Source organism: Magnolia sinica, chromosome 10, assembly GCF_029962835.1.
Source record: "Magnolia sinica isolate HGM2019 chromosome 10, MsV1, whole genome shotgun sequence".
NCBI lineage: Eukaryota > Viridiplantae > Streptophyta > Magnoliopsida > Magnoliales > Magnoliaceae > Magnolia > Magnolia sinica.
The window spans coordinates 56,430,211-56,453,447 of NC_080582.1; the positions used below are offsets into that span (position 1 = coordinate 56,430,211).

A 23,237-nucleotide genomic window follows, 5' to 3' on the forward strand; every position below is an offset into this window, starting at 1 on the left:
GTCCAATAACAAAAGACACATCATGAAGAAATAGTATAGAATGTGTAGAAGTAAATAGTAGGAAACAAAAACACATCTGATTCCATGCCAACATGTGCCTTATATATCCAACACTTGAAAGTTTTTAGAATTGCAAATCTTAGAACAACAAGAAAACGTAAACAAAATATGTCTACTAGAAGTGTTGTTACAACTTTTTTTTTTTTTTTAAAGGAACTGTTACATATGCTAAAAGCTCACAAGACAATAATGGAAATGAAAATCAACCTGTAGTCTCAATTACAATATGATCGAATTTCCCTTTCTTCTTATCAACCAACTCTCCAATCATACGAACCAGGTCACCCCTCACAGTGCAGCATAAGCAACCATTATTCAGCATAATAATGTCTTCAGCCCCAGTAGTTTGAGCAGCTACTAATGAACCATCAATGTCAACTTCACCAAACTGCAAATTGCACAACAAACAGTAATAGCCTTAGAGAAAAGGGTTAACCAACAAAAATAAACTACTAAAATGCAGATGTAGTTAAGTCTTTGTACTAATGATGATCAACTTATACTTGTCTAAAGGAAAGTTAATGAATCTACATAAATCTAGATGCCAGCCCATCATAAAATTATTATTATTATTTTTTGATAGGCAATGGAACTTTTATTAAAAGATACCGCCAAAGAAAAACATAAGGCGGCGACCTTTAAACAAGAGGCCCATTCCATCACATCTTGCTTAACCCTTCTAACCACCTCTATCACCGACCCACTCATATTCTAAAAACACCGATTGTTCCTCTCCCCCCAAATAGCTCATAAAACTGCCATCAGAACTAGCTTCTAAACAGCCCTACCTTCTTTTCCAACCCCTCCTCTGTGCCAAGCCAAAAGGACTTCAATTGACCCTGACATCACCCACGAGATTTTAAGATATCGAGGCAGCTCTACACACTTTTATTAGCAAAAGGGCAATGAATGAAAAGGTGGTAAACTGACTCCACATTATTCCTGCACATTACGCAAAAGTTGGAAAGCACCATTGACCTTCTCTGAAGGTCATCATTTGTGAGCACCCTTTTCCTACCCACCAGCCACCCAAGTATAGGAAGTTTGGTCACTTTGCTCTCCCAAAGTAGATCCTCAAGCAACTTGCAGAAAGAGCGAACTGAGAAACAGCCCGACTAGTCTCTAGTCCACACCATCGTGTACCTTTCCCAAACTAAAAGAGAGAAATAGTGAAGACATTCCAGAAGCATGATGAAATTGTCTGCTTCCTCATCCGACAAACTTCCATGGCAAGGGGGAGACCAGATCACTGCATCTCCGTAGATTGAGAAAGAACAAGACACGAGAATATTCTTTTCCAGAGAAAGCCGAGCTAGCCTTAGAAACTCTATCTAGAGCGGTCTCTCCAACTCACCATCCTCTGATAAGTGAATTCGATTAGACAAAGCCACTTTTTATAACAATAATGCCACCCAAAGAGAGATACCTACTCTTTGATCTTGACAGCTTCCTCTCAACTCTTTTGATTACCTCATCCCAAAAGATGCTTCATTTATTTGCCAGAGCTAGGAGAAGACCGAGACATGACAAAATGAAAGACCCACACCATTCATAATATTATTAGATAAGGAAAATGAGAAGTCATCATGACAATAGAATAAAAGAGAGAGAGAGAGAGAGAGAGAGAGAGAGAGAGAGAATAAACAACACATTCGCACACGTCTACCTACAGTATGGACATACACTTGTCTACCTGTCTCAACCTCTCAAGCCTATCCATAAGCGATTTCGAACACCTAAGGCAGACATAAAATGAAGCAGCAAATTTGACAAAGCCACTTTTAATAACATTAATTGCCACCCAAAGAGAGATAACTACTCTTCCATCTTGACAGCTTCCTCTCAACTCTTTCAATTACCTTATCCCAAAAGATGCTTTGCCTATTTGCCAATGCATAGGAGAAGACCGAGACATGACAAAAGGAGAGACCCAAACTGTTCATAATATTATTAGATAAGTAAAATGAGAAGTCACCATGACAAATATATATATATATATATGTGTGTGTGTGTGTGTGTGTGTGTGTGTGTTGAGAACAAACAACACATTCGCACATGTCTACCTGCAGTATAGACATACACTGGCATGCCATGCACAAAAGCATGCAAATGCACACGAGCAAGCCCACACACGCATGCATTGGCAAAACAGGATTCATAAAGCCTACCCTAATAGCTAGGAGAAGATAAATGGCAGCACACACACACACACACACCAACACACTTTCAAACGGTCTGGCATGACCTCAGACGCCCAATCAGACACACTTTCACATGGTCTAGCATGATCTTACATCCATTGAACCACACACACACACTCTCTTATGATCTGGCATGACATCACATCCATTGACAAACACTCACATGCAAGCACACACCCATGCAACCATATAGACACAAGTGAATATATAGAAAGAAGCATGGACCGCATGACCTCACATCCATTGACCCACGCCCACATGCAAGCACACACCCAGAGCCACAAGCACATATATGGAAAGCAGCATGGGCCACATGATCTCACATCCATTGACCCACACCCATAGGCAAGAACACACCCAAGCAAGCAGACAGCCACAACCACATAGAAAGAAGCATGGCCACATGACCTTCCATGCATCAACCCATGACCCGCATGCAACCACACACCCATGCGACCACACAGCCACAAGCGATTATATAGAAAGAAAAATGGACACAGAGATGGTCAAACGGATTCAAATAATGTATCTCACGCTGCATACATCAATCATTGCCATTGAGTTAAAAGATTAATTTCTAGGGTTCAATAAACATTTTAGTAAATCAGAGCTCAAAGTGGCAAAAGAAGATATTCAATAATGTTCAATAAACATTACAAACCCAACAACAAATACCTCATTCTCAATCACTGCTATGCGCTTTCCATGATCAGCAGTCAAAATATAGTTCAGTAAAGTCGTCTGTCACAAGAACAACAATATAAAATCAGCTAGCACGAAAGTCTGAGTCTAGAAATGAAGTTCCAGTAACAAAATTCTACTAAAAAGGAAGGCAAATGCACAAGACTGCGCATAAATTATGGCTCTAAAAGAGATCTCCGCATAAGACTGCACATTAAATACAGCCATAAAAGAGATCTCCAGGAACCACATCTCCTAAAAAGTTCTAAAAAGTAGTTGCATGGATATATCATGTCTGCCAAGGGTGTAAACTGCAAATCATATGTAACGTTGCCAAAGATTCGAGAAGAAAAGGAATAGACCAGCAGCAATTACAAACATATAAACCACAACTTGATTTACTACCTTGAACCTTTTAAGGTTCATAAGCAATAGTTAGTTTGTCAATGCATGGAGTCAAATAAAAACATAACATAATAACTCCACAAAGGCAATAAAGTATTATGACTCAAAACAGACTGAGAAAAACCAAGGCTGGTGTAGAAAATTTTAGTTGTTAGATAAGCTAGTTCTTTTTTTTATCAGCAACAGAAAATTTACTAAACCGAAAAGGCGAAACAACAACCCATTAAAGTAGTGGAAAAGTGTTTCCTATTACAAGAGACAGCTTACAAGCCCCTTTATTCAGAGCATCCGCCAAAGAATGCTGATCAACCAGTAAGATATTTCTTGGATATAGCTACGTTGATGATCTGTGTTTGACTGACCAGTGAATAAAAATAGCCAAGAGCAGAGCGTGCAATATTGGTGAGGATATGGGGAATGATCGCAATATCAGAATTCTTAGTTTATGGGGTGTTCAAAGCTTCTTCTTTTTTCCACTCCCCCTCATTCATTCAAGGAATATATTTTTAACAAGGATACAAGAATAACAAAACCTAACAAGGTTTAACACTGAAGATGAACAAATAAAGAACCGCCATGGCTCAAGAACATGTCAAAGAATGAATTACAAACCATCATGGAGGAGAAACATTTTTCATCCATCAAACAGTATTCTTGAGAGAATCACCCATGATCCATAAAGAGGAAGAGATTGCCATCAAGAGCATTTTCCCATACCCAGGGACAAACAACTACATGTCAATAGCAGTTATCCACTGGGTGGATCATAACCTACAGTCCAACTGGTTGGACTTGAGAGCTTCTCATTAAGGAACCCTAATCATTGATTCTCATCCACAGAGGGAGAGAGAGAGAGAGAGAGAGAGAGAGAGGGGATCCCATCATGTCGATGAAGGCCTCCACTGACCAAACCATTGCTTGTAATCTCTCTCCGCATCAAAATCTTTCATAGCAATGCCATGATCCCCTCTTCCTTCTTTTTCTATTCGGCAAATCACAATCCAAATTGGAAAAACAAAAACAAAAACAAAAAAGAAAGAAAGAAAAGAAATTCCTAAAAATACACTACAGTCAAGACTCGCTATATTCTTGTCACTTGGAAGAATCACCAGGTCACTCCAAAACTCAGAAAAACTCACCCAAGTAGCATTTGATTTTGTCCTCCACCGAGTCTTCGCCAGTTTTGACATGGTAGGGATTCAAAAACTTGAGCGAGTCACAAGTGGACTCAGCGACTCAGACAACCTTGGCTTGGGGTCAACTCATCCAAAGAGAGCTAAGTTGTATCGGATGGTATTTAAAACCATAATTGTACAAAAGAAGATTACATTGAGGGACCGATAGTAAGCAAAATCCCTGAAGACGAAGTGATATTGCCATCAAGAGCATTATCACGTACGAAGCAACAAACATCTAAGTTTCAATAGCATTTAAATTGTTCACAATATGCAAGGAAAACTCAACCTTGTCACTTATATTTGCAAGACTTCTGTACCATATGACACCTATATATCTCGCAATACCTTGTCACTACCATCATAGTTGAGCATAGTTCAACACATGGATTAAGCTCAAAATTTAGCCTGCATTATCCCATACCAACCTCTTGACACTTCGAGAGGAATGAGAGACAAATTGATAGCTCACAAAGTAATTGACTTTTGGCATAATGACAAGAAAAAAGGGATAGTATGTAAATTTGATATTGAAAAGGGATATGATTATGTAGATAGGGCTTTTCTTGATTACATGTTCACTCGACTGGGCTGTGTTCAAATATGGAGAAACTGATTTCAGAGTTTTGTCATGTCACCAAAAATTTTTATTTTGGCAAATGGAATTCCAAAAGGTTATTTCTCGGTATCGAGAGGTTTAAATACAAGGGAACCTGCTATCTCAGTATCTTTTTGTTGTAGCAACTAGTAATGGAGGCCCTAAGTCATATGTTACAAGGAGGAGTGGACACAGGTCTTATAGAAGGATTTAGGGTGGATGAGTCAAATTTTCAGGTATCTCATTTACAGTATGCAGATGATACAATTTTATTCTGTAATGCAGATGCACAAAAGGTGGATAATTTAAGGAAAACAGTCGCGTGTTTTGAAGAAGTTTCTGGTTTAAGGGTGAACATGAGCAAGAGTGAATTGTTGGGGGGTTCAAATGGCCAAAGAAGAGGTTAGTGAGATCACTAGAATTTTTAGATGTCAGCGGGAATCTTTTTCTTTAACCTCCTTAGGTGTACCTTTATGCATAGGTAAACCAGCCAAACATTTGTGGGACAAGGAAGTGGAACGGTTCGAAAGAAAGTTATCAAGTTAGAAAGAAGACATTTATATTTAGGAAGGTTAACGTTTATTAAGGTGGCAATATCTAATCTCTCAGTCTCTTTTATGTCGATTTTTAGGTGTCCACAGCCAGTGTTACTCCGGTTGAACAAAATTAGAAGGGATTTTCTTTAGAGAGAAGAAGAAGAAAAGCACAAATTCCACTTACTGAATTGGGAGGAGGTTTGCAAACCGTTTTAGGAAGTGGGAGCTAGTATAAGAAGTTTGGAATTTATCAATCAGGCATTATTGTGGAAGTGGTTGAGGCGTGTTTAGAGGGGAGGAAGGTCAATTATGGAGACAGGTTATCATCAAGAAAATATGGAGAAGAGGAATGAGAAAGGTGGATGAGAAAGTTCTCTTTATGGAGATCGGGGGCTTGGAAAGCAATAGCAGGTTTGCAAGGGAAACTGATGCAGGACCGATGCATGGACTAAGTAACGTGTAAGATTAAATAGCCGAATTAAGATATTTAATAAAAAAACACAAACATCGCTATATTCATCACAAATATCATGAAAATCAAAAGAAAATCATGCATAATCCTGACTTAGCCACCAACATCGTAACACAAGATCATTAAATAAAAAAGAAACTGGGATCTAATGAATGTAGGGACATCCAATTAGCATAGGGAATAGCCTACTTCAAATTAGAAAATCTAATACAACTTAGGATGAAAATTAGGGTCTGGGTAATTTGAGAAAGTACGAAAATTAGGAATTTTAAGTTTAGGGTTAGAATTTCGGGGATGGAAGAAAGGAGTTTTGATATAATGATGGTGGGACACCAGAAAAGGCGAGTGAGATTCACATGTGTGGTCGTACGGTCACACGTGTGGTGTGAGAGGATGGGTTTAGGTCGGTTAGGGTTTAGACTGTAGATGGTTATGGGAAAATAGGGTTTGGGAGAAAACGAAGATCTGGGATGGAGAGAATGAAGAACCTGAAGAAAATATCTGGATAGGGAAGAAAAGAGAAGATGGTGTGAGGATAGATGGAGACCTCGTTACTCCGTTGATGAAGATTAGCCCCGCACTAATCTTCCTTCCAAATCGCATGGAAGTATCTTCGAATCGCATGAAGATGGGAGAAGAAAGCAAGAGCTTTTCTCTTTTTTTTATCACAAAAATCCAATGGGAGAGAGGTCACACACCCCCCCTCTTTTTATATAAGTTTCAAAAATTACAATAATCCCGTGTCTTGTGAATTTTAAATGAAAATAACCCTAGTCTAAATAAAATCAACTAAAACACTCATAATGTGTCCAAATATAAAATAATCAAAAACTAAATCCTAAAATATAATATAAAGTCTAAAACTGATGTGGATGATCAACGATCAATGGCCGAATCATATAATCCATGCGATTCAATGACCCGATCGTCGCGTCCCTCCGATCCAACGATTTAAATCACTTCATAAAGCAGCCCATGTGCATCTTCCTGGTGTAGAGTCTGCTAGATGCTAGCGCATGCACATGAGGTCTTTAGCACAATCATGGGTACTCGCCTAGCCACAGAGAAATCGGTGCGGCCCACCTCCTCCTCTGATATGTACGTAAGGGTGTATGTGACGTAATGTCCTCATCAGAAACTCAATGAGGGGGTTGGTTTTTCATTGGGGGCCGGTAGTGGTATTCAGGTTTGGAAAGGGGTGAGAAGTCTCTTCTAGCAATTTTTCCAAGATTGGTTATGGTTGCTAATTGCTTCTCTGTGGAAAGAAATTATGTGAAATGAACGCCTTTATGCGGAAGGAATTTGTTGGAAAATGAAGTAGAAGATATGATCAAGCTCCCAAGAATGCTTCAAAAAGTTGTGCTAGTGCATGGTGAGAGGGAAATGATGGTGTCGATCAATGCAAAATATGGGAAATTCTCAGTTAAATCTTTCTACAGGTTCATTTAAGAGTCTTCTTCGGAAAGGAAAATTAGTCATACCGCTCATATGTGGCACTACAAGGTCCTCCTCAAAGTAGTAGCTTTGATGTGGTTGGTTGGAAGGAATAAGGTTCTAACAATTGATAATTTGAGAAAGAGGAATATGGTATTAATAAATATATGTTTGATGTGCATGCAAAATGCAGAGACGGTGGACCATCTCTTCCTTCATTACTCCTTTGCTAGTGGACTTTGGGGAAGGTTAATTCAAGAATTTGGAATTACATGGGTCATGCATGGATCTATTGAAATGTCATTCTGGGCGTGGCACGGCAAAGGCATTGGCAAGGAAGGGAAAGAGTAATGGAAGATATCATTGTTGGTTGGTATTTGGGCTATATGAGAAGAGAGGAACAATAGCTGTTTTTAGAATAGGCACAGCTTGAATCTGGAGGTTTTCAAGAGGTTTAAAGCGTATGTACTAGAATGGGCATTTGCTTTTATGGCAATAGAATAGCTTCAATTTCCCTTGTTGTTTTAGCTTTTTCTGTTTTCTGTTCTTCTCTTTGTATTTATGTTCTTTCGGCCTCAACCTTGAAATAATAATCATCGGCTTTTTTAAAAAAACTCGGTTTTTTTTTTTTCCTTTTTTAAAAAGCAATGAATTTTTATTTAAAATGAAGGAGAAAGCAATGCATCAGGAATGAGTGGGAAAATAGTTAATCATGAAGCTCAAAATGTTAAAAGGAAAATAAAAGAGTAGAACTGAGACACTTTGGGTAGTAGAGGAGGACAAAGCAAAGATCTTGGAAAATTTTCTGAGAGATCAGCCGAATGGAAGAAAATACGCATATCACCAAGAATGAAAGACCACTGCTTAATGAGCTACAGTTAGAACTCTGAAAGAAGAAAAAGTAGAAAAATAAGTGGAAGGAAAGGTCCAACACATTATGGTTGCAAGAAGGCTACAACACTGCAAAGTATTCTTAGGGTATGGTGAATGCCAGGAGAAGACGCAATAGAACTCACAGCTTGGTTGTGGATGACAGTCAGGTGGTGAAACAAGTGAAGGGCAATCAGCAATATGCAATTCAATAGTAAATTTCTGCAACGCAAAATTCCTTAAGACAATCGATCCAGGACTTCCGAGTCCGCTTAGCGCCTTTACCAATTGCATGACTGGGTCAAGATGCAACCAGATTGCATCCCACATTCCCACTTGAGGCTCACTCACTCGAGTCAACCAAGACCCACCCAAATAAATTGGGACAAGCTCAAGTTGCAGGACTTGAAAAAAATCACAAGTCAAAAAAAAAAAAGAGGAGGAGGAGGAGGTAAAGACCAGGGGTTCTGAAAATTCAGTGGTGATGAAGAGCTAACCCGGACAGTTTTCTTATCGATACAATCGAGTGGTTCTAAGAGGAGATGAAAGGCAATCTTTTGAACCACACAATAGCAGGAAGTTCTCACTCGTTCCAAGGAAAGAGCTGAATGTTAGAGAGGTTACAGGCCTTCTAAGTCTCAGCAACAAGGCTTACAAAAGTACTAACGAGTATGCCTTTAAAATGAGAAATGACATTTGTTTTTGAGAGACATTTTTTACAAGGCTCTTTTACTGCATAAATGTATAGACTCAAGATATCCAGAGGTAGGCCCAAGTTCATCTGCAAGCTTGACATGAAAGGCTCACGATTGAGTTTCTCAAAAAAAAAAAAAAAAAAAGGAAAGGCTCACAATTTAGTGGATTAGAATTTTGTGAATTATATGCCGGCAAAGGAGGAGAATTGGTGAGAGGTGGAGGCAGTGGATGCAACAATGAATGAGTTCAATGGTTTTCTCTGTAATGTCGACGGATCGCCTAAAAGGGTTCTCCAGAGGATCAAGAGGTCTAATTCAGGCATTCTCTACCTTCATCTTTGGTGTGGTGGCAAAAGCCCCAAGCAGGATGTTCAAAAAAGCTAGGGAGGTGGATTAACCAACTGATTCAAAGTTATTCCTTTGTAGCATGTGTTGCCTCTCAATGCATTAGTTTCTCCCATTGGACATTTGTTGCTTTCAGTCTACCATATGTATACTAGTTTCAACTAATAGATATTTTGTGCAAACAATCCTTTATATTAGAGTTTCACCTATTGAAAGATCGAGTTTGGCAATTATTTTCAGATATATTCAATTTAGATCAAGTTCTTCAATGTGGTTGCATTAACATAAATAGTGGTAAAGAATTATGAATGCTATGTCTAAGGCTGAGCTTGGATGATTGGTTGAATTGAACTGTAGTAATTTAATTGAATAAAGAGTTGATGACATAGTGGAGCTTGCCCTACTACATTAAGAGCATGGGGCAACCCCACGTACCAATTACTAGCATTCAAGTCCACCTTCAAACACGTGGATTTGCAATTAGGGACTTGGTCATCATTCTGAAATAAAATGGTGTCAAACAGACTTTGGTCATTTCCTCTATAATGAATTTTATGAGCTAAAATATAGTTCAATTGAGAATCTACCTACAAATGAAAAGGGTGAAATAGTTCTATGTGAAGGTATATGAAAATCTATCATGCAGAAAAGTCCATCTATTTTCTAATTTGTAAAGCAATGTAAGAATTCAAAGTTCTTTTTTAATGATTGTAAGAATTTGAAGTTGGAAATGGTCGAAAGATCTTTCTTCTTTTTTCAGACAGATATTGGATTAGAGAAACATCTGCCTTCCTGGATTCTGACCCTTCATAATAGAGCTTTAATACTAAATGGCACATATAGAGATTATGTAAAAGCCCATGACAGTGATAGTCTGGTTGGTCTTTGAAACATATTTGGGTCATGCTTAATGATTTCATGGATCTTCAAAGAGAGAGATTCAATCGATGGGATGCTAGGAGCCACTACATGGAATTGTATGTTTCCAGTCAAGAGGATCACTCCCTTTAGATAAGGTTGTGTTTGGATACACAAATGAATTGACTTCTGAACATTCAGTTTAAGGGTGCATTTGGTTGCACCATCATCATTCGGTTGGTTGCACCAAATATCATGAAATTTCATTATACTAATGGTACCCTAAACAACAGGAAATGAACAAATTATAATGCCATTTTGATAGTGCCCCTAATGAGAAAGAGCCCTCAAATTGTTCTTGCATTCCTTACAAGTTCAAATGGAAAGTAGCATAGCTGCGATTTGGAGTCCAAACCCTTCTTTTTCTTTTTCTTTTTTACTTTCTTTCCTTTTGGAAAGGTAACAGAAAAGTTCAAGCACTAATGCTATGGAATGTTATTACAATTTTGGCCATTTCCACTTCATTAGACTAATTATGCAAATCAATCCGATAACGGTTTGGACGCATCATCGCATCCTAAACGTCCATCAATTTACGCTCAGTCAAACATTGAATATTGTACCCGTAAGAGAAAAACAATGATACTCTGGCAGTGTACAACTGCTAACACTGCAACACATACTCAATCTAAACCATCCATACCATGGGACCCACTACAGATGGGCACACCACAAAATCAGATTGATTGTACAATTCTAACCTCCATTCAATAACAGTTATTCATCAATTCGGACATTGACTCATGTCATTTTAACTTTCTATGTTTTAGTCGTCAGTCAGACAGTCCGAATACTCCATTCAGAGTAATTCTCGGGTAACGTCAGACCCAAAACATGCCCCACTATTTGAACAGTTTGGATTGAGTGACATGTATGCCGCAAGCATCCGCATACTCCACCGGCACCTCAAAGAGAGGAGTACCTTTCCAGAGCCTAGAAATCCAGTAATGATGGTGGCCGGAATGCGATCATCGGGAGGAATCTTCGTAAGAACATCCGAGCTCTCGCTCTGAGTCGCCGCAGCTGATGCCCTGAATCTCCGAAGCTGTCCCGTCTTCTTCGAAGGCAATGGCGAGGATTTCAAGAAGAAGCTGTGACTGTTTGGGAGACGGATTGATTTCAGGGAAATGGAAGGCAGTGTTGCTGTTGTTGTTGTGGTAAAGGTGTTGTGAGGAGAGAGTTTCCGTGGAAAGGGAAAGACTGAGGATTGGATTCGTAGAGCGTTTGCCTGTCGTTTTGCAAAGCCGAAGAAAGTAGTAGCGAAATCCATGGAAGCTGCTGTCGCCATGGCTGACTGCTGCTGTTGCTTCTGATGGTTGGAGAAGGCTGCTTAGGAAGATAGGAGGAGAAAATGGATATCTTATCCGGAATTTTCAGACCCGTTTATGGAATCGGGCTCAGATTTTCTACAGTTTCGGGCTCTAGAATCCCTAGAAGTTTCTCGTTCCCATTTTTGTTCGATTTCAGGGTAGAATGAAATCCTGTGAACGTTTACCACCGTTTTGCAAACGAAAAACACTAGGTAGTGTGACTCACTAGTTATGGCCACCTGGGTTTTGTAATGTCGTGGTTTTTGAAATTTCCATCTATCCTAGTGACGAGAATCTGATGAATGGATTGGATGGAAGAAAAACACCGTGGTGGTCCCACACACAGCTGACAGGTGGGGGTCCCATGGTAGTCGGTCTTTTGGATGATCCTCCGGATGGACCCGACTTCCGGTTTCCAAGGAAGGTTGTCAACAGGCCGGGCCTCATTAGGTGTCAGCTCAGATTTTGAATTCTTTCAGCCGAGCTGTCGGGCCCGCTCATTCAGAATTCAGAGATTTCAAGCCCGAGCTCGGCCCAGTCGTTCCTGCCCAAAAATTCCTCCTCCCTCATTTTAAATGCAATACCCCATCCATGAGGAAGTGGATTGCGTCCTGTCTGATTCTCTGGCCAAGAATCGACAGATCTCTGTCGGGGCCCACCATAATATACGAGTTTATCTGTGTAGGGGCCCTCTGTAATATATCTGCTTATCTATACACGTTGTTCACCCATTTTCTCACGTCATTTTTAAGTTGTGAGCCGAAAAATAAGACAAATGCTGTTGGGGCCGTTGCACAAAACCTTAAGATTTAGCATTTCAAAAATATCAAAATTATAGGATAATAAAGTAATGAAATAAATCAAAGCACAGACCACTCGACACAAAAGATTTTTACGTGAAAAATTCTCAAAGAGGTAAAAACTACGGGACCTCGTTTAGAGCAACAATGCAATATGAAGTAGAATGTTACAACTAATCTCGATCACATACCGCTTGGATCAAATCTTCTTCACTCACGCAGGAGTGGATGCACAATAAGATAATAATGAAAAACGGAGAGATCTCACCAATCACAAGAATGTAGAAGTATTGAGACGTCGACTGCGAAGTATATCATCTCTACGAGCAGAACCTCCCTTTCACAAGATTCATCTTTCTCATTTTCTCTTTCTCTCACCCTTTAATAGCCCTAAACCTTTTAACAAACCCTTGTAAAGCTTTAGGAAACTCTCTTGTATTACTCTAGAATAACCCTTTAACCCCTAATTATAGTTTAGGCAACTCCTTTCCACACCTCTGTGAAAACCACCTCAAATTTACGCAGTCCGCACAAAATCTGGACATGAATTTATGTAACCTCGATTGGTCGAGCAGGGTCCTCGACCGATCGAGCGGCCCACTCGATCTGTCGAGCCTCTCCCTCGACTGGTCGAGCACCACGGAATTTTCAAACCAAAACTCGTTGTACTTTGAGTCGAGTACCACTCGACCGGTCGAGCAACTCTGTTGGCTCTTCTATCCTAGGGAGGAAAAATCCCATCAAATCTCCCTCTTTCCAACTCAGGAGGAATTTACCTTCTTTAAGTCAGTCAGGTTTCTACAAAACTCAAACTTGCCCTTAAGCAAAGCCTTGGTCATCATGTCTGACTCATTATCGACCGTGTGGACCTTCTCAAGCTGTAACACCTTATGTTCCAAAATATCCCTGATCAAGTGATACCGAATCTCTATGTGCTTCGACTTGGAGTACTGACTTGGATTCTTGATCAAGTGTATAGCACTTTGACTATCGCAATAGACCACATGTTGCCCCTGCTTCAGACAAAGTTCCTGTAGGAACCTCCTCATCCAAAGCATCTCATTACATGCCTCTATGACTGCAATATACTCGGCCTCTGTCGTCGACAATGATACGACCTTCTGTAGCTTGCTCTGTCAAGAGACCGCTCCCCCTGCAAACGTGAACATGAACCCCGATGTAGACTTCTTGGAGTATATGTCACTTGCCATATCTGCATCTGTGTAGCCATCTAACACAGGTTTTTCATCACCATAGCATAGGCTCAATCTGGATGAGTCTCTCAGATACCGCAGTATCGACTTCACCGCTGCCCAATGTTCTTTACCAGGATTGGCAAGATACCGGCTAACAACACCAACCGCATATGCTATGTCTGGGCACATACACACCATAGCATACATCAAACTTCCTACTACTGACGCGTAGGGTATCTTCTGCATCTCATCAATATCTGCCTTCGTCTTAGGACACTGCCTATCGCTCAATCCGAAGTGACCATCCAGTGGAGTACTAACCGGCTTCATTGCATTCATATTAAACCGCTCTAGGACTTTCTCAATATACCGCTCTTGTGACAACCAAAGCTTCCTGCTGCTTCTGTCACAAGTTATCTCCATTCCTATGATCTGTTTAGTCGGGCCCAAGTCTTTCATAGCAAACGACTTGCCCAACTCCTGTTTCAGCCTGTCAATCTTCTCGATGTCTTTACCCATGATGAACATGTCATCAACGTATAATAGCAGAACTAAGAAATCACCATCTGAGAACTTGCGCGTGAACACACAGTGGTCCGACTCCGTTCTGTCATATCCATGCTTTAACATGAACGAGTCGAACTTCTTGTACCATTGCCTTGGCGGTTGTTTCAGCCCATACAAGTTCTTCCTTAGCCTACACACTATATGCTCTTTGCCCTTGACTTCGAACCCCTCTGGTTGGTGCATGTAAATCTCTTCGTCCAAGTCATTATGGAGAGAGGAAGTTTTAACATCTAACTACTCTATCTCTAGATTCATGCTAGCCACCAACCCAAGCAACACCGGTATGGATGTCATCTTCACCACTGGTGAGAATATCTCCTCGAAGTCTATACCCTTCCTCTGACGGAACCATTTCACTACAAGTCTAGCTTGGAATCTCGTTTGTGAATTCTTCTGCTCAATCTTCTTTCTAAGCACTCACTTGTTGCTCAGAGCTTTCTTGCCCTTAAGTAATTTCACCATATCATAGGTGTGGTTCTTATGTTAGGATTTCATTTCCACTTACGTAGCTTTCAACCACTCCCCTTATACTTGTCGGCTGGGGCCTCAGAATAATCTTCTAACTTTCCCTCATTAATGAGCATAATGTACTCATGCGGCGAGTACCTCTTAAACAATTGTTTGTCCCTAAATTACCTCCTCACCTGTGGCTCAACAGGTGGATCAAGTGGGGGCTGCTCTCCCAGTCCATCTTCTGTAGGAACTCCTTCGTCCTCTGCATATTGTTGTACTCTCCCATCATCAAGCATCACAGGAGGAATAACTGGATTCATATCCCCTAGCTCTCCTGAACTAGGCTCCGTCTTTTCTAGCTTACAAATGTCTTGAATACATTGGTCTTCAAAGAAAACCACATATTTGCTCCTGACGAGCTTCTTCGCAGTCGGATCCCACAATCTGTAGCCGAACTTTTCATCACCGTACCCCAAAAACACACAATGCCTGATTTTCGTATCGAGCTTAGACCTCTCATCCTTTGGTACACGAACGGATGCCTTGCATCCAAACACCCTGAGATGACTGTACAATGGATCTTGTCCAGTCCACACTTTCTCGGGTACTTTTCCATTCAATGGGGCTGATGAAGACCTGTGTTTATCAAATACACTGCTGTGTGCATTGCTTCTCCCCAGAACATCTTAGGCAACTTCACATGGGATAACATGCATCTAATTCTCTCTATAATGGTGCGATTCATTCACTCAGCCACACCATTCTGTTGGGGGGTCTTAGGAACCATCTGTTCATGCCGTATACTCAGGGACTTACAATACTCATCAAAGTCGCCAATGTATTCACCACCATTGTTAGTGCGAATGCACTTCAATGATCTACCTATCTCTCTCGACCATAGCATGAAACAATTTAAACACACCAAAGACCTCGTCCTTGGATTTCAAAGCATAAATCCAAACCCTACTAGATGCTCATCTATAAAAGTGATAAAATACAATGCCCTGCCTAAGGTTTTTGTCCTCATAAGACCACAAACATTAGAATAAACCAAATCTAATACATGCACTTTATTAACATGAGAAACAGATTTAACAAATGAAACTCTATGTTGTTTCCCTGATAAACAATCAATACAGGTTTTGAGAGGTATACCTATCACGTCTGGAAAGAGCCGCATCTTTGCTAGTAGCTAAAGTCTTTTTCATTCATGTGCCCTAGACGCCTATGCCACATGTTAGTAGCTGAACCTTCCGCTGCGTTCAACCCACCCTTACACATACTAACATTTGCCTTGTAAATGGTACAACACTTCTTCCCTCTGGCTGCGACCAACGAACCCTTGATGAGCTTCCAGCGCCCACCAGTAAAACGGCTTTCATAGCCATCATCATCCAACCTCCCGTCGACATCAAGTTGAGGCGAAGGTCTTGAATGTGTCTCACATCCCTGAGAACTAATGTGTAGCCCACATCAGTCTTCACACAAATATCATTGACCCCTACGATTTTTGATATGCCGGAATTTCCCATCTTCACAGTCCCAAAGTCACCTGACTTGTAGCTTGTGAAGAAATTCCTGCGTGGAGTCGCATGAAACGAGACTTCCGATTCTATCACCCAGTTGGCGTCTAGACTCGTAGCCGTGAGACAAACATCATGATCTATTGAAAGAATAACTACAACGTCGTCATCTGAAGCAACCGTAGTGGAATCTGATTCATCATTCTTGCCACAATTCCAGCATTCAACATCCTTCTTAGTACTCGAATTGCCTTTTGATTTATCTCTAGTCTTTCCGCCTTTTCTGTTCTTTCCTCTCCCTCGATCTTGTATCACAAGGGCCTCTTATTGAGTAGACCCCTGAGACTTCCTCTTTGTCTCCTTATTGAAGAGACAACTAGTTACTTGTTCCATGGACACCTTTCCGTCTGGCGCGGAGTTACTCAGAGACACTACCAATGTCTTCCAACTATCAGGCAATGAACTAAGCAATAACAAAGCCTGTAATTCATCGTTCAGGATCATCTTCATAGCGAAGAGCTGGTTCAATATATTGCTAACCTCATTCATGTGCTCAGCCACAGAACCACCATCATTGAACTCGAGATTCACAAGTCGTCTTATTAGAAAAATCTTATTATCGGTTGTCTTCCTCTCATACAACCCTTGCAATTTCAGCCATAGGCTAGTGACTGAGGTCTCCGTAGACACATGGTGGAATACGGAATCATCCAGCCATTGTCTAATAAATCCCACCGCCTACCGGTCCAACTTCTTCCAATCATCATCTGACATATCCTTTGACTTTACTGATATTCCTTGAATTGGAGAATACAAGTCCTTACAATAAAGCAAGTCCTCCATCTTGATCTTTCATATGGTCCAGTTAGAACCATTGAGACTGATCATCATTGATGAGCCACTTTCCATAATTGAGAACCGATCTCACTCCATTCAACCAACCTAAACGCTCTGATACCACTTTGTTGAGGGCCGTTGCACAAAACCTTATAATGTAGCCTCCCAAAAATACTAGAATTATGGGATAATAAAGCAATGAAATAAATCAAAGCACAAACCACACGACACAAGAGATTTTTACTTGGAAAACCTTCAAAGAGGTAAAAACCACGGGACCTCGTCAAGAGCAATAATTCACTATGAAGTAGAATGTTACAACCGATCCCAAGCACACACTACTTGGATCAAACCTTCTTCACTCATGCAGGAGTGGATGCACAATAAGAGAATAATAAAAAATGGAGAGATCTCACCGATCACGAGGACGTAGAAGCGCTGAGACGTCGACTGCGAAGTAAATCACCTCTACGAGTAGAACCTCCCTTCCACAAGCTTCCTCTCTCTCTCTTTTTCTCTTTCTCTCACCCTTTGATAGCCCTAGACCCTTTAGCAAACCCTTGTAAAGCTTTAGGAAACTCTCTTGCATTACCCTATAATAACCCTAGGACCCCTAATTATAGTTTAGACAACTCCTTTCCGCACCTCTGTGAAAACCACCTCAAATTTACGCAGTCTGCACAAAATCCGGACATGAATCTGTGTAACCTCGACTGGTCGAACAGGGTCCTCAACCGGTCGAGCCTCTCCCTCGACTGGTCAAGCACCACGAAATTTCTAAACCAAAACTCGCTATACTTTGAGTTGAGTACCACTCGACCGGTCGAGCTGCTCTGTCTGCTCTTCTATCATGAGGAGGAAAAACCCCATCAAATGCAACACTCAAGTGAATCAATGTAAGATAACTTTCATTTAATGTTTTATACATTTAATACAATTTAAGCTTACTATGTGGTGTAGGACTGAAAGTCGGGCGGAGTAGGTTGAGTTGCATTTACTAATTCAAGCTTTTAAGCTTTAAGCTTACTAATTGCAAACCTACTCTTCTCATATACATTTAATGCAATTTCAGCTTACGATTCTCCTGACTTCTTTATTATTTTTTGCTTACACTTTTTTAATTTGTACCCTAAATATATGTAATTTTTACTAAATTTAAAAAATGCACAAAAAAAAATGGTGAATAAAATATCAAGAAGGCAATTGTTGGATATTATTGTGTGTTAAAATGACCTAAAGATGAGTTTTTATAGACTTAAAATGGCCACTTAGACTCCCTTTCATGAAAAGACGTGACTTTTCATTATGTCTTTTTTTATCAATGTCAAATCTCCCCATAATTTTAAATCTAAGAGTCACAATGAGACATAATCCAACTGTCACTAAGACTCACAATAAATCATAACATTTTTATATTCATTTGTTTTATTTTATTTGAATAAAAAAATAAAATTTTAGTATGTCTCAAAATAAAAAAGGACACTTAAGGAAGATATGTACATAGGAGAAAGTGTTTTGTAGAATTAAATATTAACTTAATATATATACACCAAACTTACATCAAAATTACCAATAACAACGGTCTTGAACTAAGTATTTCATGTGATGCAATCTGATATATCACATACACATTATCAATTGTCGAGTGTTCCAAAATCATCAGCACAATAATGGCTTTGTGCTCAATTATGGATTCATGAGCTCATGAGTAGCCAAAACTCTAAAACATTAAGAAACGACCTTATTTCCAATACTCATATAAGTGAGTCCTCATGAATGCCCCTATATAACACAATTGAAAGAACTCATTAAGAGCAAATAGTCATCCTCTTTTTTCTTTTTCTTTTTATAGGTACCTAACATTACACATACACCACATAATGAGATAGATAAGAAAGCCTAAGTTGAACTCATTAACTTTAGGTTAGATTTTCTTCGTTTGGTGTTTGTAAAATTTTCTCAAGTCACATTTACTTTGATGTTCTATTGACAGTATCCCTTGTCAGTCCCTTGATGAATGGGTCCGCTAAATTATTGATGGACCACATGTATTAAATTATTATAAAACTAGCATCAAGTAGCAGCGGTATAAAATTATGCCTTAGATTGATATATCTAGATTTTCAATTATAAGTCTTGTTATATACCATTGACAATATTGCTTCACCATTATAGTAATAAAATAGGTGACAAATGCGTTGCTAATAACAATATTTCTAATAATAGGTTTCGTAATGATTCTATCTCTTTACTACCAGCTGTCAAAGGTGTGTATTTAGATTTCAAGATAGAATAAGATATACAAGTCTACTTTTTGAATCTTCAAGAAATCACAACTCCTCAATTGTAAAGATCCTTCAAGTAGCATACTTGGATTCGTTAGAATCAGTGATCTACATTGCATCAGTATACCCATGAGGAAGAATTCGGGTTGGATATAGTAGATAATACCTTCTCATTGTAGACTTCGATGAGAGCACCTAAAATGTAAGCACTATTTAATATAGAGATTCCAAGAAAAAGAGCTCGAAGGCTTTTATCTCTCGATCTATGCACACCAACTTTTGAGATAATTACCTAGATGACTCTTGGGGAAGAAGAGAAGCAAAGGAAGCCAATTCTAAATTTATTAATTTCAACATAAGCAAGAATCCAGCAAGATCGAGGATCTCTTGGATGATAATTTTAAGTCATTGGGGGAGGGGGGGCATAGAGAGGTCTTAGGTTGCAAAAAGAGATCGAGTGGCGACGACAATGATAGCTAGGCCAAAAATAAAAATGACTTTAGATCGTAAGTCATTAACTATAACATTTTGGATTTTTGCCAACTTGGAGTTAGATGTCCTTAGGCAATGGGTCGATCCTAGCACCTTATTAACTTCTCAGAACTCAATCCCAAAGTCTCAAATCCCCTTTCAACCCATTTCCTTCAAAAATCTCACCTTTCACCACCTTATTTTTCAAAATTTTCTAAGTACTTTCATATTAGACACTAATCCTAAAGTTTAAATGATGGAGAACAATACTTAAACTAAAATTTACTGTAAATAGTAAATATATAAAAAAAATGGGCTTTTTACCATTAACCTTATGGAACATCACAAAATAAATAGGTTGTTTGGATAGATCAGCTTCTCCTACCCTAGGACTTTATTCTGTCGTAATCAGGGCGAAATTTAGTTAAGTACAAAACTAAATAATTGATAAATTTAGCTTGAACCACTTTTTATACGAACTGCAAGACCCAAAACTATTAGAATCGATAACCCAACATTACCTAAAAATCTAGGATCAATCTTAAAACCCAGTTGTTCTCGGGAGCATCTTGAAACTCCATATCGGACCTGGACCACGCGTCGAAAATTCGATTACCACGAAACTACACGGTTATGATCACCTTATCGGGCTTGACAAACTTCTCGGAAATCAAGTTCAAATAGTATTTTGAAATGCACAACTTGAGCCCGAAGCAACGTGTGTGAGAAACGCGAATATCTTTAGAAAATGAACTAAAACTTAAGTGATTTGGGCCGTTCACTTGCAGACCAAATTTAAGGTTTCAGGCCATCAGATTCTGACCCAATTACACCCTTGGATCAGGAGAATTTTTCTACACATGTTAGTGTACTTGTGGCCCTGATCGAGTGGCCATGACCGTTGAACTAAAATTGGTCCCTCACATCGATCCACTGATCCGATTGGACCGAAACCTTAACCTGGCATAGATCCATTGTCAGGGAACTTCCTTCAGATCGTATGCGAGCAATGGACCTTCAGATGAGCTCCGTTGGCCCGAAACAGATGCCTTTTGACTGTAACTTAAGTATACCATGACCCTGGGGCCATTGACATCAGTTTTGAGCCTATATAAGGGCCTTAACCCACCCTTCTCTCATTCCATGCGAATTCTCTAACCCTAGGAGAGAGAAGAGAGAAAAGAGGAGAAAAGAGTAAGGAGAAGAGAGAGAGATGGGGAGATCATTGCTGGAATTCACTCACATGACTCCACACGTCGAATCGCCACCCCACCATCGCTACGCCATCGATCTAACTTTAATTTGAGAAGGAAATCCTAACCCTAATCTTGATTCAGGAATCCAAATAGAGTAATCGACATAATAGTTAACCTGTTTCATGATTTAGGTATCCGTTGTTCCGTATACGGAGGCATAGTATTCAAACCGAGTTCGAAACGAGTTTTCCGACGAAAGGTGCGGACTATAAACGTTTAGGTTATGGTTTTCAAAGCTTTCAATATCAGTTAATGATTTATAACTGACTTAAGTACTATTACGTATGCTTAGATGTGATGTTTTTCACGTATTACACATACGCGCGCGCGCACACACACACATATATGAACTATGTTGAAATTAATGCATTCCATGTGTTTGTTGAAATATTTGTATGAATATGGAATTATGATTTATGTTTGCCATGATTGCTGTTTGGGAATACATGATTGTTGTATGTGTGACAACTCTCTTGTGAAAGGATTTGCTATAATATATTATAACTAGTTTATTACTTGTATGTTAATATGTGTAGTCTAAGTGTTTGATAAAATGCCTAAATGAGAAAATGCTTGTTGAAATATATTTAATGAGGGTGTTGAGATAGGATTCTCAATTACCTTATCTATAGCTACAGTTTCCTTTATGTAACCTCTCTTACTATTATGTGATTTATGTATGAAATGCATATGTATAATATCATGTTCAGTGTGTTTGTTGAAATGCTCAAATGGGATTTATTTTTGAAATGTTCATTAAATGCTTATATGATTATCACATGCATACATATGCTACATTTGAGTATGATCGGGACTACTACGTAGTCCAGGCAATCAGTAATCGTTCCCGTTTGAGTGGCCGAACTAGTCTCGCCACAGTAGATGAGTTCGATGAATCTGAGTCATACGATGATTGTCGACAGTAGTACCATGTCGATTAATTTAGCGTACGCTCGTACCAGTCGAACTTGTCTAATAAACCAATGGGCTTATTGTATGTTTACCATGTATGAACGTTACTGCTTAAATCTAAGGTATCACTTACTAATATAAAAGCCCGTTTTAACCATGGCACCACGATCCGCTAAGACTCATGAGCTAGGCATGGTGGGTATGGGAATCGTGGTCGAGCTGTCGACCTATGCTGGGGCGATAAACCTCCCCGTAGTGACTAGTAAGCAACCCAAACTCGTGAGCCGAATACGATGGTATAGGACACTATTTGAATTGTTGGCCTACCCCGGCGTAGCCTGGCTGTGGTCCCCAGTCGGGTTGGTGACAAGCCTTTGAAAATAGACTGCCAGTTGGTAGGGCGTTGGTGGAGTAACCTTGAGTATACATTAGGACTACGCTAAGGTGACGAGCCTTTCCGTAGTGACCTGGAGTATAAACAAGTCTACGCGGATGGTGACGAGCCTCCCGTAGTGACATGAACTTGCCTATCATATGTGATTGACTAGGATTGACAACCCTAGATGGATCATTGTTTGGGTAATGATATAAAAGAGGTACCTTAACTTCCCCAATATGTTATATGAATAAGCCTAAATATGAACTTGGCTAACACGATCATGCACCGTATTGCATGTGCTTTGGCGAGGAAGTGCACGTTTACCAGGAGTATTGCATGCGCTATCGTGAGATGTTGTCGCTGAGGGAGTGCAGGCGAGGGCATTCATCATTGTCGCATACCATCCTTGCATTAATAAGAGTACTTAAGACATGATTGTTGTACTACTTTATCATTACTGTTTGACTGAATTGATAACATATTAACATTTGCTTTATAGTTCCACTAAATTAGTTACTCATTCCCACCTAGGACGGTGTTTTAAAACACCACCCAGACTCTATTGTAGATGTAGGTAATGGCGAAGTCTATGAAGCTGAAATGGACTTCATGGACAAGGAGGAAGAATTCTGCTATATTCAGCTATCAGGCGGGTCCTTGTTGACCTTGTTCTGATTCAACAGGATCACAGGGATTATATGAATTAGTTTGACATGTACATTTTTTTGTATTTTGCATATTGTGGATCAACACATGTATATATTTAGCCTGGTAACCTATTCACACTTTGGGGATTGAGAAACACTCTTATACATTATATACTTAGCTCAGTCTTCCGCTTGCTTAACTTAATTATCT

The 23,237-nt window shown here is 39.6% G+C and overlaps 1 protein-coding gene across 1 annotated transcript in view; it reads right to left on the reverse strand.

Moving 5' to 3' along the window:
- The window catches only part of LOC131258401 (uncharacterized), a 43,926-nt gene extending 32,077 nt beyond the window's left edge, over positions 1–11,849 (reverse strand). The window contains exons 1-3 of the mRNA XM_058259716.1: positions 11,313–11,849; positions 2,937–3,002; positions 268–448 (exon numbers count right to left, since the gene is read on the reverse strand). Coding sequence (XP_058115699.1) covers positions 268–448; positions 2,937–3,002; positions 11,313–11,678 — 613 coding nt within the window. The 5' untranslated portion in view covers positions 11,679–11,849. The remainder of the gene's footprint in view (positions 1–267; positions 449–2,936; positions 3,003–11,312) is intronic.
- Positions 11,850–23,237: the final 11,388 nt, after the last annotated feature.